The 22,165-nt window shown below is 38.6% G+C and overlaps 1 protein-coding gene across 4 annotated transcripts in view; it reads right to left on the bottom strand.

Annotated features, from left to right (window-relative positions):
- Positions 1 to 22,165, bottom strand: part of znf704 (zinc finger protein 704) — a 39,731-nt gene that overhangs the window by 16,612 nt on the left and 954 nt on the right. For 2 of the 4 annotated variants that reach the window (XM_067500344.1, XM_067500333.1), the window contains exons 2-3: positions 16,177 to 16,218; positions 15,823 to 16,010 (exon numbers count right to left, since the gene is read on the bottom strand). In XM_067500344.1, coding sequence (XP_067356445.1) covers positions 15,823 to 16,010; positions 16,177 to 16,218 — 230 coding nt within the window. The remainder of the gene's footprint in view (positions 1 to 15,822; positions 16,011 to 16,176; positions 16,219 to 22,165) is intronic. The other 2 variants (XM_067500363.1, XM_067500354.1) reach the window with 1 other exon arrangement.

Raw genomic sequence — 22,165 nt, 5'->3', positions numbered from 1 at the left:
TAATAGTACTGCATGAGAGGCACAAACTTGGTAGTAAACAGCAGTATGTCTGTGAGGAACAAATTAATTCCATACTTGTGAAAAATTAGCTAAGCTCTATAGACATACTAATACTGTACCAGTTTACAATTCTATTACTCATCATTAAGAGATGGCAGCCATAAAAGGAGGTATGCATTACAATTTTGTTTATAAAAATATGTCAATGTATTTAGTTTGAATAGATAAACGTAAAGCTAAATACGTTGTGACAAAGGCGAACCAGACCAGACACATTAAGGGCTCACATGGATGGATAATTAAGTGTATGAAAAGGTATTGTCTTTACACAGTGTGTGTTTACAGTATACAGGCAAACAGCCACAGGGCAGAGAAGCAGGTCTTCTGAAAGCGAATGTGTGTATGTGTCAGGTTGCTGTAAATAAGACCTGATTTCTTCTCATTATGTCCCCACAAAGGCAGAGTTAACTCCTTAAGTGACAGATAAGGGTAACTGATCATCTGCTCTCTGTTACAGTGGGATGAGGAGAAAAATAAGTGAAAACACATCTGCACACTGCTAAACAAAAACAACCACCAGATGGATGTGGAGACATAATGGGCAGTGAGGAAGACGAGGAAGAGAGGCTTCCTCTCTTTTCAGTGTGGAAACATGTTTTGCTTTAACAAATTTAATTACGCAGTCACTAACACTGTCAGAAGCAATCATTTTTGGAATATTTCAACCTGCCCCCCCAATACTGAAGGCAATGTCCCCTGTGTGTTCACCATAATGCACCTTCCAGCACGTGTGCAAAACTCTTATTTTTTTTATTTCAGTGTGTGCAGTTGTGCACCCAGCCCAGTTGCTTTTGCACTGCAATGGTTTGATATTTTTCTTATTTATCTTGAAATAAAATAAAATAAAAACTCACAAACAAATTAGAAATCACTGTGATTATGATCTGCTTGCTATGTTGTACACACAGAACTGCACACACAGTAGTCTTAATTATATACGCACACCTGAGAGTAAGACCTACCATTCTAAACCAACTAAGGAGTTTAGGAATGACCACTTGATCTACTTCATTGTAAGTAATAAAAGCAAAAAGAAAAAAAAACTTCAAAAAACAAAAAACATATAAGAACAAAATATATGATGCATAAACTTTGAATGCCTAAGTTCAGTAAAGAAAAACTGCACAGCCACAATTATGAGGTAGCATCCAAAAAAAGCTACCGATTTGGCCTCATCTATGCATCTGAGTGTGTGTGTGTGTATATGAGAGCGAGAGAGGGAGAGAGAGAGAGAGAGAGAGAGAGAGAGAGAGAGGTGGAGGGAGAGAGAGCACAATGTGTCACTTTCTATATTTCTGATGTTTACGTTTCTCCCTGCAAGTATCTGTGTGTATGACTGCCTGATGTACGACCATCCAATGTGAATGAATGAATGTTTGTGTGACAGGCAGAGAGGCACAGAGAGCGTATGTGCAGGGAGGGGATCTCGTACTGATGGAAACAAAGGCAGCATGTCTGTCTTTTTTGATCTCCTTCCTCTCTCACATTGGATCAACACTGTCCATCCGTATGATGCAATGTTGGAGTAAACAAAAGGAAGGGGCTCGAGGAATAAAGTATCAGCGCTGTGAGTCAGGAATGGTGGAAACCAAGAGCCTGAGAGTGTGTAGCTGGAAAAGCAAACATAGGAAAGTGCCTCAGTTTATTCTCTATTTAGTTAAGTGATATCCCTTTCCCCTCAGCATTCCCTTCTTGATGTTCAGTTACATAATCACACCTATCGCAATTACAGTCTTCAAATGTTTTAGCCATTGTACGGCTGATACGGCAACAGTCTGATAAAAAATATAAGTCAGAAGAATATCTAGAGTATTTTACTGCAGTGTGGTATGACCATGTGACATCGACCGTTAGGAGACAGCCAATAATAATAATAACTAAAATGAAAACACAGTGCGAGAAACGGGGAGAGACAACTTCTTCTTTCTCTAACATGCCATTAAGTCCTCAAAGACTCTGCTCCTCCATTACCCCATATGGACACATCTATAAAAAGTAACTGCTCAAAACGCTTGAATTTTTTTTCTTCTAAATTTACAGTTAGCACTGACATATTATCATGGTTCTATGAAACATAAATGTAATATAAGTTGTCTTTACATTGTACTGTAGGTTTGTAATTTGTAAAACTCAGTGAAAATTAATTTTGCTTTAATGAAAGAAGATAAAGATAAAATCATTTAAATACTTCCATCCATCCATTATCTGTATCCTCTTATCCTGCCTAGGGTCATGGGGGGCTGGAGCCTATCCCAGCTATCATAGGGCAAGAAGCAGGGTAATACCTGGACAGGTCTTCACAGAGAGACATACACAGACAGACAACCATTCATACCTACGGTTAATTTAGAGTCATCAATGAACCTATCTCATGCATGTCTTCAGATTGCGTGTCTTCAGACTTCAAACCAGGTGAAAACTCACACAAGCATCAAGTGATGAATTACTGCAATGTGAAACTCAGGATAGGAGGAAAGCTCTCAATATGTTCATGTGGTTTACTGCTGTTAAGTAAGAGTCACTAACTCAGAGCATGGGGCAAGACACTGCTGAAGCTGAGTTAAGCAATTTACTCACTGTTAATTGTGAGTGAGAGACACAAACCTGTAATTTTGTGTTACTGTCTGCAGTGGAAATTATACCCTTACATTAAAAGAATCAAAAACATATGGAGGGCACTAAAGAAAGAAGAAATGTTTACCAACACACAGTACCATAGTGTACACACTTAAGTTCCTAAATACATAAAGAAGACTGAATATATAAAGTCACAGTGGTGCTGAAGGAAACAGCAGATACAGGAATATTTTCACATTATAACTTAGTTATAGTTACATTATTATATTATTGTGTAGAATATTAGCATTCTAGCTTTGTAGAGAGATTTCAATCTAAAAAGAAAAAAAATTCTATAAATGTGCCTGCAATTAATTCTGACCTCCTGAGTTGCTCACACCACCTGTGTGTGTTAGTACACCACACACGCTTTGAGCAGCTGGAGGCAACGCAACAAATTGATGGACGGTTTCAGCCAGATTAGCATATAGGTCATCATAGAGCATTTGCTTTTGCTTACATGTGGTCTGCTTTCAAAACGCAAACAAAGATAAAGCAAACCTGGATTGTAACTACCTTGAATACAACTGAGTGTGATTCAAAATTTTGAGGGATTTTGTGTCATGATTTGACACCTGTTTGTCAACAAAAGCTCAGACAAAGGTGTAGTTGTCACTAGTCATTTCATGTTAGTGTAAGTTAGTCACAATGCCTACTTCTACAACGCTATCACACAGCTCAGCAGTGGGTAAACATCTCTGCACGTCAGTAACACAGTAACATGCACACACAAAATGAAGGCAATGAGGAGAAGAGACAAAGAAGGAGAGGGAGGGCTAGAGTGTGGAAGGGTGCGGGAGACAAACCATGGGGGAATAAAGGGGGGAAATGAGCGGGAAAACATAAGCAGAGAAGGCAAGACAGACTAGAGTAAGTCAGGGGAGGTGAAAGCAACACTGGAAAAATCATCCAACCATCTGGTTAAAAGGTAATGATAAAGAGAAATTGGTGAAATAGAAAAAAAAGGGGGAAAACGAACAATGAAGGGGAAAAGTGTAATTGAAGTCAGGGGAAAAGGAAAGGAAACAAAGTAAAAGACAGATGAAGAGGAGAATTGTGCTGGTCAGTAAGATGTGATCTCTTACGACAAACTTAATGAAAAATACCATTGTCAAATTCAACATAAAATACATTAGTCATCGAATCTCTCTTCTTCCCTAAATGAAATATTAACATTACTGTGGCACCCACTGCACATTAAATAAAACTACACAGCACCACTATATTCAAATTAGCGCTAGCACAACTCATAACACATAGAGACACATAAAAACATAAAAAAATACTTTGAAATACTGTATGAAAGTGTGTGAGGTTGGAAGTTGAGTAGAGGACTATGTTACTCAATGCACACGCCCTCTGGCAAAAGCCCGCCACAAAACAGCTGAAAGAAGCACCCATGGTTACATAGATGTCAATGGGAGGTCATGAATTATGCATGCCATATGGACAAATACAGCTGTGTCGCATGGCTTACACGTATGTGTGTGCATTTAATGTTTGCAGACCTAAAAGACCTCAAATCCACAACTGCCTGTGGGTGTGTGTGTGTATGTGTGTGTGTGCATGCCTAATGGGGGGGGGGGGGGTCATGTTTCAATCCAGTGAGCCTCAGAAGACTGCATGAGAAAAATAAGAGAGGGATCTTGAGGAGAGACAGAGAGAAGAGGAAGAGAAAGAGAGTTAAAGATAGAGAGAGTGAGACAGAAGCACCTTGTAAACACATTAATTTTTAGCTTATGGTGAAGTAATACTGCCAAAGCTACCACAATTCACACACAAATTGACTTTCAGGCAAACATAAAAATACAACCACGTACTGCAGGCAGCCCTCTAGTTTGGCAGAACATCAGAGTCCCACCCGACCCAAACCACTCAAATTACTGCATACACACAGTCTTGCTCACATGGGAGTCAAGTTCAGCTTGTGGAACCCAAATCAAAACAATAACAACCTCGTCTGCAGATGCTGGTACTTCACGTGACCGAAGCCACTGGCTCCCATTGTTTACAAGGAGGGACAGGAGAAAAGGAGGGAAGGACGAGAGCAAAAGGGGGAGGGAGGGGGCGACAAATGTGCAGTTTGAGCAAACTGCTGCCTTGTTGATATTAAGAGGTCTCTGATGGTGGGGGTGGTTTGTGCCGAGAAAAACAGGACATGGTCGGAACAACCAAATGGGGGTTGAGGGGCCAACTGTACCAGCTGTCCTTTGGATACCAACACCACCCTAAATGTGTATGTGTATATTCACACACACAAGCACACACACACATGCACACACACACACGCAAACACACACACTTAAAGAGTCAGTGCTTACTGGTTACCCCTATACAAGTTGTTTTGTACATTGATGTGGGGCAACCTGAAGACAAGTAGAACAGTGAAAGCTAACCTTTAACTTCAGGGGGTCGTGTATGTGTCTCTGTGTCTGTGTAGTAACCATGCCACTCCCAGACAGCTTGCAAGTGAGGCTAATGACAAATGTCTCTGAAGAACAAAGGAAGGCAGAGAGAGGAAGAGAGTGAGAGTGGTTGCATGTGAGAGAAACATAGAAAGAGAATATTACAGAGGATCCCTACGTAGAGAAGATACAACTGAAGCTTTAGCTTATTGGAAAGGTTGGGATGTTGCGCCATAAGAGCTAATTATGATTTGGGTGTGTTGTTAAGCAGCTGGAGTTCACTATTTGCAATTTAACTCTTTTAGCACACACAAAAAAAGATTATGCATTTCAAACAAAACAAAGTTGAGAACAGCACACAGGAAACTATAGAATTATGTGATGCCTGACATAATTCTAATGAATAACCTAATGATGAGAGGTATATGTATTAAATTCTCAAAACCAGTTTGCTTCAATTAAAGTCAACCTAAAAGCTGGCAATATACAATTTTGATTTAAAGAAAGTGAACAGTGACTCTTATTTACAGTTCTGGTTTGCTGTCTGCTTGAAACTTTAAATCTTACTGGAGACACCAAAGATTATTGGGTTATAAGGCAATAGGATATTCCACTGTTGTCCTATTCGGGAATAGTTTTGTAGATCGGCCCCCACAGATGGCTCTTAGATGTCAGACTAACAAATGGCTAACTTTCAATTAACTTTATTGCTCCCTTCTCACAACATAAGGTCTTTTTGTTGAGGAAGACATCTGCAGCATAGTTTTGACTAAATGTTTGGCTAATTTAACTGTGGATTGGGTTCCACAGTGTTGTGAAGAATTCATGGGATGCCAACTGTTGAGATGCAGCAGATCAAAAAGCCTTTTTACTTTTCACAGCGTAGACAATATGTATATAATTTAAAACCAATCTACAAAAAAATGTTAACATGAAATGAAGCAAATCTGTCCTGAAATGTCTCCTGAGCTGTGTCACATTATCAACACTTGATGTAATGTATAATTGCTGCTTGTATGAAAAACTATCTTTTTGCTTTTGTAGAGGTGAAATTACATGCCCCAGCACTAAACACATTATAGCGTCTCCTGTGGTGTAAATATCTTTTATACATCTGTTAATCCAGAAGGTGGATGCAAACTACATCTGGGAAGTAGCACAAGTGTGGGCCTCATGGGTTTGAATTATTACAAGTTGAATGCACAGCCTAGTCTAAAAATGTGTCACACCATGTTTATTTGTAGTAACTGAGTGTATGCTTTGATAGTTTTCTTTAAAAACTCTTCACAGCCTGAAAAGGATACTGAACAAATAAATTCACATTTATTTGTTTGCATTTAAATTTGTTTTTAAATTTGTTCCCACTCTTCCTAAATCCTAACTACAAGGTAGCTTGTGTTCTTTTGTGGTCAATTATTCAATTGTCATTTCAACAGTTTCGAAACTATTGACAGCATAACATGTTTATGGTGGGTAAAACAATGCTTGAGGGAATTAAATGATACATAGGAAGAGGTGAGATTAATCTGAGAAGCTGCACTACCCATAATTTGTTAGGAAAGGAACGACACCTGTGTTCTGACCTGATAGGACTCAGCAGGAGGGGCAGGCTCCCAGCATGTGAGACAGAGAGTGATGCCACTGGTGAGTAACATGGCAGGGCACATATATCACTCATATGAAATCACTGCTTCTATGATGCACATGTTTATGTTGGCATCCCAGCAAAAGCATGTACATCAGAATAAGGACACGCACCCAGATGATGCACTGAAAGAACCAATGTTAAATGTGAGGTGAGCAGCGTATATGTTTTGTTATTGGATAGATCTTTGAATTTAATTTGCATTGATTTCCTTTGATTATGACAAAGAATAATTAATGTGCACATAACAAACACATGACAATACGAAGGAAGGCGCTGGTCTTTAAAGCAGGCAGTTCCGACAATCTGGGACGTTAGAGGGGTAATAAATGATGGCGTATACATTGAAATAAGGGCAGCTCCACTCTATCTTCAGCCACAAATCTACTAAACTGCGTTAAAATTGATGAGCGACACTCAAATTAAAACAGGGCTACAATTATGACACCCTCATGCCGTGCTCTTAATTAGTACATCTCCATTTTAATTAATAAAGCCTGTCAGGCTGACAGATATCAATAATTCACACAGACAGGTCAATGGAGCCTGAAAAGTGAAGGCCATAATTAGAAATGATATGGAAAGCTAGTACTTCTGCAGGGGTTGGTTTATTTTTTTAATAGGTTACACTTAAGAAGTACGTCGCTTTTCTATTGTGTTACAGTGCCTTTGCCCCAAACCAAGACTGCCTGGGTCAGAATACTACTATTAATACTAAATTTTGGCAGGAGGGGCCCAATTATTCACATTACTACCCCTAGAGTGTACACTGTGATCGAGAATTGTGTTTGTATTGCATTTTTGTTTTGTTTGAGAGTAGGCTATTTATTGTTATAAAACAATTAAATTACATGTTTTTTTTGTTCAGCTAGACAAACAAGCAAAGAACTTTCTCAATACTTGTTACAAAGAATATTAATTGCTAATTTACCAGAAAAGCATATGTAGCAGTTAAAACACAAAAACACAAGTGATCAAATACAAATAATGTTCCATACATGTATATAGCTGTGTCAGCACATAATGTCAGTGATGTTGTATATTGACATAAATAACACTTTCTTGTCTTTGTCTATATTAAGCAAAATAAAATTATTGTTGTTGTTTTTTTCCAATTTAATTTCAAAACAGAATTGTCATTTGTGGAGTTTAGTGGCGCAAAAGTGTATGCGTTATTCAAGAGGTGTTAAACTTAAATGAGCTTTTAGATTTAAGAACACACCGTTGATTTAACAGCGAAGTTGATGTTAAATTTGTACTAAACATTTTGAACAATACACTCCTCATTAGTCCATCAGCTTGTGACACTACAATCAATTAGTACCACCTCGGATATACTGTAGATGCCTGTAATGCACAGCTGCCAATAAAATCAATTAGAGCTTTTTTCTTTATCTTGCAGCACTCTGCGCCATCAGTCCATTAAAGCCATGGACTATGGATTAGTCTGAAGCAGCAGAAGGCCCGCAGAGCCCAATGTTCATATACATTGGCTTGTAGGTGTTGCACTATGCATTATAGATAACAGGCGGGTGTGACTGAACACAAGTCTTTCTTACAGATACAACAACAGCAATGTAGGACAAATGATCATATTAGGGACAATTTCTGGGATGCTCATAGCATCATTGCTTTTAGGGGGACACATTTAGTCACGCTCCCATGACAGCCATAAAGATTGCCTAAACTCCTAAGAAGCTTCATTTTGTTTATTTACGACCTCATAACTGTAAATAAATTTTTGCTGATGGCTTTAAAATGAACGTTACACATGATGAGTCAATTCAAGTACTAGTGTCAAAGTAATTAGCATGGAAAGTCCAGAGTGTCAAATGTGTTTTTTAGATTAAGTGTAGACATTAAAGATTTGTAGATGGTTTTCTATAACTGAGGTTGTTTTTAGCAGGCCAAATGTACAACACAGGGCTCGACATTAAGCTTTTTAGACCACTTGCTTTATCAGGGATATAGATGAATTTTTTTTGCTTGTCCGAAAGCCAAACTTACTTGTAGAAAGTGTGGCTCTATTAAAAGATAAACAGGTTTTTGGACAATTAGTATATTTTATTACCTTAACAAACCTAAAATTAAGAGTTAAAATTTATATCTAATCTCTACTTTCCAAAATTATTTTTTCAAATAACTCTAAGCAGGTTTGGTCTTTCAAAGGGTATAAAGACTGTATTTGTCTATGTAACTTTTAGTTCTGTTTCAACTAGAAACAGGATTGATCAGTGCTAAATAATAAGCAAAATGTAAAGCTACCTCCTAGATATTTTCTACACTTTGTTAGTGACACAGATCATTTACCACATTCACACAGTATAAATTTAACTGGCAGCTGCAGGTCATGGCTGTGCAAGTTGTTAAAGGACACGATTCTTCAGGAAGTTGAATTAAGTTATAATAATATGACTATATATATATATATATATATATATATATATATATATATATATATATATATATATATATATATATATATATATATATATAGCAGATCCACATTATTAGTATGAAGTTATGGTAAAGTTAGCAAACAGGGGTCGGACAGGTACAAATGAAAAATTACTAACCAGGTCAAACTCGCTGCACACAGCACTACAGTAAAATTAGTTTTTAACCAATTTGTGGTATGTGATCATAGAGTTTACTTGCCCTGGGCAAGCGGACAAGCATTAATGTCAAGCCCTGTACCAGTGAACTTGCAAGTAGCTCTTAAATCTTTACTGTTTAAGTGAACATAAAATCGAGATAGATATCACAACACACAGCCTACACATTCCTGCCAGGGTCCAGTGCTTTGGCAAAAGATTACAGTGAATTTAGGACTGTGTACTAATACATCCTTAACCATTCCCTGACTTGTGCTCACTGATATTGAACACACCTAATTAAAAAGCCAATTTGCATTTAAATTTAAACTCACAATTGCAGTCATGTGGCATCGCAGTTGGTAGTTTTCTCAGGAGCTCAAACCTGTTGGTGGAGCCAATGTAGACCAGCTCGATGTGACTCTTACTAGTGTGCCATGGATATTGACAAAGAGTGAGGGCTTTGTCTTTGCATAGTCTGTGTGCAATAAATCTGAAGCTGAGTTAACAGCAGGGGAGGGGTCTGAATAATTATCAACTGGGTCTGACATCAGAGATGCATTGCATTCAACTGAGGTGGCATAGAACAAAGCAAACTCAAGTTAATTATGTTAAACAGTACAAGCAAAGTACAGCTAGTAAACACGAATATAATATATAGGTAATCCATGTATGATGTAGTATATTAGGGTGTATTGTCCCAAGGTAATCACACTGATTACCTAAAGTTGTTTGCTCTGCACTGGAACCCTATGTATGTGAGAATCTAAATGTCCAAAGCAGCTGGCCAAAAGTTTAAAAAGACTTTACCCTGAGATCTCCCTTGTACAATGTCTAAGTGTAATGACCAAGTGAGTCCATGTGAGAACATAGCCTGGAATTGTCCAGAGGATTCCCAGTGAGGGATATGTTGACAATGTTTCTTTCATACGACTGGGGCTGCTTTGATGTGCTGTAAACAAAACCCTATAAAATTTGGAGCGTTTTTTTTTTTTTTTTTTACCCAAGCCCAACCCTTCACCTAAATCAAATACAGTTTTTCCAATAAGTGAAAATGCATCTGACACTAACAACTTCCTTTTGTGTGCTAAATGTGTAAAAGTGTAACTCCTGACAATGTTAGGACCTGATTTTAAATACAATGTCAAGGTTTATATGTGAAACCAACTTAAAACACACAATGTGTTTTTGACATAGCTTGTTTTCACGTCTCCTGTGCACTTTATTTTTTCCACCAAAGAGAAGATCTCATTCTGGTGAATTGTACTGACTTTTGTTATACTGAGTTCCTAGACCCTGAAGCCATTTGTTGTGATGAGGTCAAGCTGGCTGCATTTCTACATGTGTTAATATCCTTTTTTGAAACCTTCTTCCATATAATAATTTATTATTTAAAGGGCACTGTATTATTGTTATGGGAAAAATTGTTAAAACACTGGGTTATTATTCAGGTTTGCACTCTACACCACAGCACTGGAAGAATCCAATCCTGCTAAGTAAAACTATAAAACTCTTGTAGGTGCACACATTGTATCCAAAAGTAGGGTTAACGTGAATTTAGCAAAATCGCTGTCCTCTAGAAAACACTGGCTGCTAAAGTTCATTATGATAAATTCCAAAATGTTTCAAATTTAGGGAGCCATTATTGTTAAACATGTTGGGCAATGTGAGTTCTATGTAAATACAAATGTACTTTTGTTTGATATTTTTAGCTGTGTGTAGTTAGGCCAATCTGATACAGTTTAACAGAACATTTAACACACTTGGTTTGGTCAAATAAATTGTTGCAGGAAAAGGTCTCAGTTTTCAATCAGATAAATGTACATTGAGACTGGTAGAGGCAAGGCAGTGAATGAGAGAGAGACAGAGAGAGTGAGAGAGTGAGAGAGATGAGAGCTGTCTTTTCAGATGGTAATCACATGGTTTCTGAACACCACTGGCATCCAAACCAAGAAAACTGTTTTCTTTGGCAAATGCCGAGCATCTTGCTAACCTGTTTGCTCACTCTCTTTTACTCTTTGGAGAACTCACACTTCTCTCATACACACAACCTGAACTTCCCACCCCCTTTTTTTCTAATTTCGAAACCCAAACGTCCTCTTTCACCACAAACAACACACTGTGCAAAAAAAAATAACATAAGTAACAATGGTCCAAAAAGGTAAGAACGACCATGAAGACAAAGAAAACCATAAGCAGATGGAAAATGGGCAAATTATAGAGCCATGTCACTTTATCAAGAAACAAACGATAATTTGACTGTCCCTCTGGGCCTCTTTTACATAGAATGGAGAGTCTTTGGCCCCGTTCCACATCTGAGTTGGCCAATGCACTAGACTCCAAGTTTGGAACACAGGGTGGCTCACCACATTGAACTGGGTGATCTGTGAACACACTGATCCCCAGTAAAAATGATAAACGATAACTGTTGTGTTAGGGCATCAAATTAGGTTTTGAAGTCAGTACTGTACTGACCCCCACAAGCTTCTTGCTTTAATTTACAGTTTTGTGAAGTAGTCATGTGTTGCCATAAATCAAAGGAAATGGGTCTAGTTATTTTCAGAAACGTAAGTAAATCTGCTTCATTCAAGAAAGGGAGGGCAGACTGCTGGCAGTCTGAAGAGGATTTGAACCCTCAGATCTGTTGTTTTGGGGTCTTGCAAGGATAAGCAACGCACTCTCTTGATTTCCCCTTCAACTAAGGTTATACTTCACTTCCCCTGCTAGCAATTAGTCTCCCGAATGCTGTTTGTCAAAAGCCAAACCATTCGTTTCCACTGGTCTGCCCCCGCTAGCTCTTGTTACATTTAACCATTTCCTGCATAGAGAAAATGTAAGCCCTGGAGCAAGGGGCATGCCCAGCACCTAGATAAGACCATAATTTGACAAATGTAAAGTTTTAGAGCATTTACTATACCGAGGAACCAGACATAAATATGCTGTGTCTGGTTGTTAGTGGTGGCAGAGCTAGGAACACCTGCTGCTTCATCTTGAGAAGAAGATAATTCAAAAATAATTCAGAAAGAAAAAATGTTTTTTGTGCATTTGGGAGTTAGGGCAATGTGGACGGAAGGTCAATCACAGAATGACACCTATTGATTTTTTTGGCAAGATTTGACAAATGCATGTGAAGTAACCAAATACATAAGTAATAAAGTATAAAGACCTGGACCCACTGACAGAACCATGTAGCTACATAAAATGCAAAATCCCTGAGGTCTAACATCGATATGGTACACTGTCATTTTTCCTCTATTTTTCCAATGACTGCAAATATGGCACAGGAGTACTTCAGTGACTCTCAGCCAGGTAGGAAACCTATTGTATCTGGGTTACAAGGGACCTAGAGAGCCATCAAACAGCCAGACATTTTCTTAGTAAATCACCAGCAGAGAGGGAACTTTTGAGAGTGCAATTAACAACCTCAAGGTCAGACTTCTCTGGAGAGCTCTGAAAAAAATCCTCCGGCATTTTGTCTCTTCTCTCCCTTTTTCTGCTGCCTTTACAGCTACACTCTTACATTCTATATATCTCAACCTTCACTCCATATACGCACAAACTGTATTATTTACTGTACTGTTAGTTTGTTACTCTCTTGTCCCCTTTACACCATCCCTCCAAACCTTCGGCCTCCGCCCAGCTCCCTTGTCTCCATTACAGATAAATGTGACTTTTTGGTCAGTTTCAACACCATTTCTTCTCCAGTGCTAGAGCAAGGCTAAAATTGGCTCCAGGTGTGCAGGGGATGAGAGCCATGGATCTTAATCTTATGGCAATATTGGTGCTGTGCAAGAAAAAGGTCACTATAAAGATATCTCTATAAAACTCTATAAAAAAAGTGTGAGCACTTCCTCCCGAGATATGGCAAGAATGAACTTTCTATGTTCTTGATTGTGCAAGAACACTTTATAAATTGGGCTGAAATGGATTTTTGTAAGTCTGGGTTTGCAGTGGGTTTGATTTGGCACTTGACAAGCACAATAGATCTTAGGATTGCGAGTAACAGTCTTTGAAGTGCTATACACAGCATAATTAGATGTCAAGTCTATGCTGTTGGCTACAAAACAGATTTCTCATTACAATAAAAAAAAGACCATGTGGCAATAAGAAGGGATGAACTTGATGAACTTAGGAAGATATTTTGAAGCAAAAAGAAGGGAGTTAAATGTGGCTCCTCACTTGTCTGAACACAAAACTTGTCAGTTTTGACTTTCCATGTGGCACCTAAGACAGGGGTTTCACCCTATAGCGCAAATTTTAAAAACCTTCCAAATGACTAACTACAGTAAATAAAAACTTTAGTTAAATTAAAACAACTGTCTAAAAGGTGATGTTTTGGCTCCTAGCCATTATATCCAAATTACTGAATGCTGATTTCTAAGAAGGGGCAGCATGGTGTGTGTGTGAGGAGGGGGTCCACAGCTAGAAGGTCGACAGTTCTAATCCCGGGCCTGCTGCAGCTTCTCTGTGTGGAGTTTACATGTTCTCCCCGTGCCTGAGTGGATTTCCTTTAGGTACTCTGCTTTTCTCCCACAGACTAAAGATATGCATGGTAGGAATTGGTAGGTATTGGTTACCCTAAATTCCCCATAGGTGTGTGAGCGTTAATTGTTGTCTGTCTGTGTACATTTCTCGGTGTTGGCACTGAGATAGACTGGCAACCTGTCCAGTATGTACCATGCTTTTCACCCAATGGCAGCTGCAATAGCCCTCCCGTGACTGAACACAATAAGCAGATACAATTGAGGTCTTGATGGGTGGATAATTTTTTGAGACCTTTACTCAGGCTTTCTTCTTGTTAGATTGTCTGATTAGGAGGATAAACAAGAACTTGGGTTACTAAGTGCCAAACAAAACATTTTAAATGACCAATAAGTCATTTCAAATAACTATAAAAATATAATTTACTGTAATCTCTATGCAAGAGAGTTATTATAGTGGCATAGGTGTACACTGTCTATTTACTTTGTGTGATAGAGTCGATATTTAAAACAGATTGTTTTCCTCTTAATTGTCAACATGAGAAAACGAAATCAATGATGCATCAGTACGCGTTAGATTTAAAGCATGGCTTTGGATACAGTGTTAAAGCTGCACAAATGTGTGAACTTAACTGTACTTTTCAGCATGTTGCCATCGATTGAGCTCCTCCAGCAGCACAAAACAAGTAATGGGAAGTGATGTTTGATAAGGGCACAGTGCTTTACAAAGTATTAGGGTTTCACATTTTAGGTGTTGTTTCTTTATTAAATGGCACCATATTCCTGTACACTGCTGATGTTTAATTGACCTATTGTGCACCCACTCCAGTGGTGGATTATACTGACCAGCCTAAAAGTTTGTGTGTGAAAGAGAGGGAGCGCTCTGGGTGAGATACACTAGATCAGGTGGATTATTTATCCCACTTCTGATAAAACATACACAGAATTTTGCTGGCTGCTCTACCACACAAATTTCAAACATGTTTGTTCTGTCTATCTCAGCTATAAGCTGCAGTATGTCCAATATTAGGCCCGTGGTGTATTTACTATAAAGCAGAAAAGAAATGGAAAGGCTAACTGATGCAATTTTCCCTGTTAGTTGACTCTCTAGTTGGCTTTGAATCTGTGTTGCACTGCTTAAACAATTTGGCAGAGGCACATCAAGTAACCATAATCAACTTCAGAAAGTAAAGGCAACAGCATGAGATTCATTCAAGCATGACATTTTGCACACACCCCTCGAACATTTATGACATGGCTACATTCCTAGACTACCTAAACGTTGGCATATGGTGGCATATACACCAATCAGCCTTAACATTAACACTTGTGGTCCTAATAATGTTAGGGAGGAAAAGGTTCAGCATGGCCACTCTGAGTAGTCTGCAGGTACACAGCCTAATACTCAGCAAAATGGTACAGAGGTGGTACTTCTACCAACTCTGCACTGTATCCGATATGGTAGAAGTGCACAAGCTGTACCGGCCTAAAATGTTCTCTGTTAAAAGTACCACTTTAAATTTTTTATGCAAGGAAAGGCACTAAACAGGTCATCTACAAAAGTACAAAAGTAAAAGTACTCCAATAAAGAAACTTACTACTAGAGTTATTATGGCAAAATGTGCAAAACAATTATTTAAAAATAATAGTGAGTGGTCAATGTGATTGATATGAATCACTTTATGCGCTGTTAGGGGGTAAAGCCATAATGATAGATCGGCATTGGTTTATAATATTTTTATAAAAAACATTTATAAAATTGGTGTATTGGTGTACATAATAAAATGTGGACTGTCAAAAGCTTCCAAATGGTTTCATGGATCACACAACCCATGTCAACCCACATAAACTCTGTCCTATTTATCAGATGACATATCTATGTCATAAACCTTTGATTAACTTGAGGCCAAGCCAAACTCCCTCTAGGATTGAAATCAGACGCCCACTGTCAAAGAACTGGCCCATGTACGCACACACACACACACACACACACACACACGTAAACAGACTAACAGTCCTACCTGGCATGAGGAACGTCAATGCTGGAAGAGACCACTTTGCGTTTCTGCTCTAGCAGGGACACTGATCGGGTGTCAGGGTCTCGGCCAACACGTTTGCCATCCACCACACGCTGCTCCTCCACTGCCTCTGGGCTGTGATTGCCACCGTCTGCTTTGTGGCCTTCTGAAGCTTCGTTACTTGAGCTGTGCTGAAGAGGGATGAAAAGGGGAAATATTCAATGCTTGAGTAGAATACCAAGGATGATCCTTAGCAGGAGTGTAACAATCCATTGTTCTTGATCAATGCATAGATCAAATAACCAACTAGTTGATGTTATCGATGCAAATCATAAACTTCAATGTATGAATACAGACCTTTATTTTGACACTCTCATGCCAGCCATGTTTCTGTTGAAACTGAACAACAAGTGCAGGTTCAACAACAGCTTAGTAGCAACAAGGAAGACTGTCAAGATAGATTATATTTTTCCTTCTGAAACAAGACCCGGGTGTGAAAGTATTCGGGATTTACAATGGTCAGGCAGAGAAAACCTACATTATTTGCAAAAAATGCTAGTAAGAACTGTAATATTCAGTGGTCATTCTAGTGAGGTAAAGCCAAGGTGCATCCACAACAGATGGCTCAACACCAAGCGCAACAGGAGCCTTTATTGACACCAAATGGAGAGCGAAGGGTTATTTTCTTCAGACAAGTGTTTTGAGCAATGCACAGACCAGAATAAATATTGGCACAGTCTTGAGGGTGTAACATGTGAGGAGGTGAATATGTGTGACAAAAAGCCTGCACTTGTGACTGTTAACACCAACAACATGTAAACACTATTTCACAGAGGTACTATTAAAAACTATATTGTTAATGAGGGAAAATACATTGTTTTATTTTAGTGGCATATTTGAGGTAACAAAAATGTATCTAATTGGGTGACATAAGCCCAAAATATAGTTTAACATTGATCACAGGCCCCTATATCAAATCAAAACCACATTTTGGCATAATTAAATGTGATGGCAAACAGGGCTAGCTTAGAGAATCAGCCCCTGATATAAAAAAAACAGCCCCTTGTACGTAAAAAAGCCATTTAAAAACAAGACTGACTCTTACATGTACCTGTATGCATTTGAGTTTGTCCAATCATAAAACAAGTTGTTTTTGTTTTTTTTTTAAAGGGGGCTCCATGTCATGGCATCCGTGATGTAAATTGTGTAATCTCTCCTGCATGCAGGCCAAAAATCTGTATCAGGGCAGAATTTTGGCAGCTCTAGGGCACCATCTGCACTAATGTGCCAGGAACATAAATCAGCCGCTACGTTTATATGTAGAATGTATGTAACGTTTATTTCACCATCCTTGACACCATTTCTAAGAAACACCTAGTGAGAGTCACCTACTTCAGCCAAATGAAATAAAGGAGCACTTGTTGTTGTTGTTACTGACCAGAGTTTCCAACAGGTTTCACGGTGAGCATAGGTGGAACATGTTGGTGTTCATAGCACATACATTCATAAAATATGTATCTGGCATATTCAAATATTGATAATTAATGGTTAATTATATTAGTTATATAATCAAAAACTGTAACTGTGACTTCCATAACTGCTGATAATTTCTATATCCGATGCTTAGAAGAAACAATAAGAAGCTAGTACACAAATGGCTTCTATACTTTCATTTGTTATTGCTAATAGCATCAGAGTTGGGCACATTTTTCCAACCTCACTGTCTAAATCCATTGCTCACTGGTTTGCCCAAATTATTACACACTGTAATTTTCAATTTATGCACCTGATTCTATACTGTATAGCGTTTTATTCTTTTCAACTGCATGTGTATGTATCCTTGTTTTTGTATGACAAATGTGCCTCATGACTCAATTACTTAGATGTAATTGGATGACTGTGCAGCAGAGTTGACCAGGGTTGACCATAGCATTTAATGATGTGAAATCAATTATCAGTTTATCATTATCAGAGCTTTATTTCAAAATAATTATCCAGAATATTTTTTTATTGTTGCCCTGTTTTACAGTTAAAGCGGCATCTAGCACATTCTGCCATGTGGTCTTACAGGGAAACACTGCAGGCGATTTGCTAGTTGTGGCATAGTATATACAAGGCTATTAGTGAATAAGTTTTAGACTGTACATCTATTTATGATATCTGATTTTTCAGCTAGAGAGCTTGTGAAAAAGAAAACCTCTAGTCTCTCTCATCGACTGCATTCACAACCAATTCAACATGCTAAAAAGTGACTGTCACACAGCACAACTAAAGCAACAAACCCTAGCAGATGGTTGACTGTTGGATTGGTTTGTCACAAGGTTCACAGTGAGGAACTTAACAATGATGGGTTTCAGCCTTTCATTTAAATCACTATAGCGGAACAGTCAATCCACAAAAAATACACACGCCCCTGACACCAAATGCAACAACAAACTCCATACAGTGAAACATGATTCTGCACTACAGAATCACAACAACCCAAACACAAACAACTCAATGAAGCACAATTACTAAGCAGAAACATTTCTACCATCAAAACATTCTGAAAACACCTACCTATACTTATGAAAAAAAAAAAAGCACAAGATCATTTGTTCTCTTACACAACAGCAAAAAAAGGACATGGTTCTACACATGAATACCTGTATGCACCTACGCACAGACCAACACATGCAAACCTTCTCCGTACTAAACCCATCAGCATTATAGAGACAACGCAGCCCAAGGGACACACACAGCTTGTGTGCCAGTGCCAACATAGTACTGAGGAGTATGACATGCAGCTGTGTGCATGTGTTTTTTAGGTGTGTGTTTGTGTGCAATCTAGATCATTATCTCAAAGCACTATAACTTGATTAAGCTTGCCTGTGGAAATGGCACACTAGTCAATACCTCTCTCTCTCTCTCACACACACACACACAGTCTCACCAAACAGAAAATTTTACTTAAAATAATCAAGTGAAAACACATGAGGCAGAATTACTGAGTGTCATCCATGATGGAGGCTGGTTACAGTAAAACCACAAGATAGATCTCAACAACTCAGGCATGATTACTGTAGGTATTATTTGTATGACTGAAATTACTCCTCATTTTAAACTGATGACAATGCCTTGGTTATTTCAGACTTAGGAATGATAGAATTTCAAATAGCCACGAAATTGTGAAGCATGCCAAATTGGTTGTGAAATGAGAAATGCATGTGTCAAAGGTCATGATGAAACAATTTGACACACAGACCATAAATTGAACACAATGGACCAAATGTCATTAACTCCCAACAGACTGTGTCTTCCAGCTCAAATGGCACTTCGTTGGTGAGAAATATTTCAGTCGATATAATCTGGATTAGGGACGTCAGTGAATAATACTGCGGGGTTATAAGTAACGTAAGTTATAAATCCATAAGTTACATGACTTAGTCTAGGGCTAAAAAAATGAATTGTTTTTATATTAAAATCTGAATGTGAGAACTGCAAAGGCTGCAATGTTATTTATTACATCAAAGTGTGGCTAATTCACACACACACACCTGATGTTTGTAACTGACATTGATTTCAGCTCAAACTGCCTTGAACTCTAATAATTAAAGTTAACTATTTTGGGGGGGAAAGAAACCCTTTACAGGACTTCAGCAACAAGACCTCATATATTTTGGGGGATTTTTTTTTTTATAGCTGTATTACAATACATTTGTGATTACGCTGTGCAAAAATAAATAGTGATCAGTTTCTGTAAGGGATCCTTCAGGCTCATACACAGACAACCATTCATGGTCACATTCACACCTACAGGCAATTTAGAGTCACCAATTAACCTAACATGCATGACTATGAACTGTGGGAGGCAACCAGAGTTCGCGGAGTAATCCCACATAAGCAAGGGGAGAATATGCAATAGCACACAGAGAGGTCGCAGTTGGCTGGGACTTGAAGCAGGGAACTTCTTGCTGTGAGGAGGCAAAGCTAACCACTGCATCACCATGTTGCCTGATCATGATTTAAATTTAAATTAAATTACAATGTTTTTGGTGCAATAGTCATTCTATTCACCATTTGCAAAAGACAGAGATACTTTTGAAGGACACAGGACGTCGAAACTAAGAAAAAACATCAAAATTTGGGCGCATGTGTAATAAACTAGTGTATGTTTAGGATTAACAATATTACACATAAACCTTTTTTAATCAAATGCCAAATTGAGTTTCCATGTGACATACATTCAGTCCTCTGCCAACAGTCACAAATCTGGGCAAAAACTCCAGAAACAAAATGTTGAGACGAAACATTTTGAGTGTGCAGCCCATACTGTATGTGAGCTGACTGCGCATGTAACAGACAAGTGAAATGGAAAAATAATAATAATAATTGTTTGCTGTGTGTACTGTTTATTTGTACATTTATGGTTGTTTTCTTGCCAAGCAGTTGCACATACTGTTCTTTTACTTGTTCATATAGCTTAGCCAAATACAACAATCACAGCGCATGTGGAACACATCCACATACGCATACCGCGAGCTGCAGTATCAAGTTCATTCCTCAATAGGAAAGTAGTATCCATGAATTTGCCTTAAAAGATTAATCATACATCATTGCAGGGGCGGCAACTTCCAGACTTGACCCTGTGGTCACTGTGCTTCACGCTGATGCTGCTCAGCCAACCAATAAGGACGACCAACTCGGAACAAAGAGTCCCTCAGCTCTTGTCAACAAGCTTGCTTCACTGCAGCAGAGTACAATCAACACAAGCAACGGGAAAGATGACAAAAGTGTCCGCAAAATATAAACAAGTAACGCCTTAAAGTAGCAGCAAAAAAATCTGTGCTCACACAATAAGACACTTGCACAAACCAACAAGTCAACAAGTGGCATCCTCCGCCTAACCCTAAAACAGGGAGCATTCATTTTCCAAGCTGGGCAATGAGCCAAGCATCCAGATTCTTTGGACCATGCCACCCGTTGCCAACCTGGGGGTTCTTGCTTTGTTGGCTTTACAGATGCTACTCAAACGAGGCAGTGTGCCCTCCCAAACAACCCCCACTCCAAAATCTGAAGTAGTCAGCTCTCACTCATTAAGCACAGAAATAATAATGTGGGAGAGCAACACAAGATACAGATGTGAATTTGTGCACACATACAGCAGACCCCTCCTCTTTATTTTATGACTTGTTTTCGACCTCAATGTGAATTGAGTTGCGCTGAAAGAGACTTGACCATTGTGCTGACAGAGCTATACTCTCAGCTGCACTGCTCAAGCCTGTACCGGTGGCTGTAACAGCATTGTGCTACAGCTTTTGTAAGTGCATCACTGCATGCACAAAAGTGCAAATGCAAAACCAGAAAACCAAAGTTTAGGCTACATTTACCATCATTCAAAGCTCTAACAAGCCTCCATGCAGAGCTGCAGAGCATTTCTTTGTTGAGTTTTGACATGACTGCATAAAGTTTCAAATAACAGTTCAGAGCTTTATTTAACATGCAAGTGCATTTCATAAGGCTAAGTGTTACTGTTTTATCTGTACATTCATTTCTTGCCTGTTATCTCACATAAAGAAAATGGGAGCAGTCCAGCATGTGTGATGATAAACAGTGGCCAAACATTTTTATTTTGGTAGCAAAAGTAAGTGACTTTAAAAAAATCATAGACAGAAATGTAATCAACAGCCTAATGAAATATAACACACATGAATCCAAGGAGGCACAAATCACACCCATCTAAATTAATCAGAATCCAACTGTAAACAAGCGTTATTCAGTCACATGCACCCCCAGTCACTCCCTTACTATAAAAAGGACACATGACACACAGGCACACACAAAATATACTTCCCCTATGCCAGAAAAAATGTTGTGATCCAAGGGCTTCTGTTTTTCATGCAATCATCATCCAAGGCCATGCACTAAAAAGCAAATAAGCCGGAAATGAAGACGTGAAGAAGTGATTAGTTAGGACATGAACAAGACTAGAAATCTGGACAGCACTGAAAGTTTATATTCTGTCTCGAAAGCCAGAAGAAACCAATACTATTGGTAACCGTTGTCAACGTGTAACGGCTGTGTTGTGCACATAACACCATTTAATATTCACTTAAGTGAGAAGCTGCATCTTCTATGAATAGAAATGTCCGAAATATAAATCACTCTGTCAGGAAACTGTCTGTAATAACTGTGCCAAATTATAAATGTGCTAAATAAATTAAAAACTTTTGTGCAAAAACCATGCTCTCTACACTTGACTAAAACGCTGCAGTCAGAGCGTGTTTGTTTGCCTCAGCTCATCCACCCACTATTCCACATAACGCTAAACATTGCGCAGGCCCTATCAAGCCCTTTGTCCCACATA

Source organism: Channa argus, chromosome 1, assembly GCF_033026475.1.
Source record: "Channa argus isolate prfri chromosome 1, Channa argus male v1.0, whole genome shotgun sequence".
Taxonomy (NCBI): Eukaryota; Metazoa; Chordata; class Actinopteri; order Anabantiformes; family Channidae; genus Channa; species Channa argus.
Note: the sequence above shows the minus strand (reverse complement) of the source record. Positions and strands in the feature narration are given on the sequence as shown.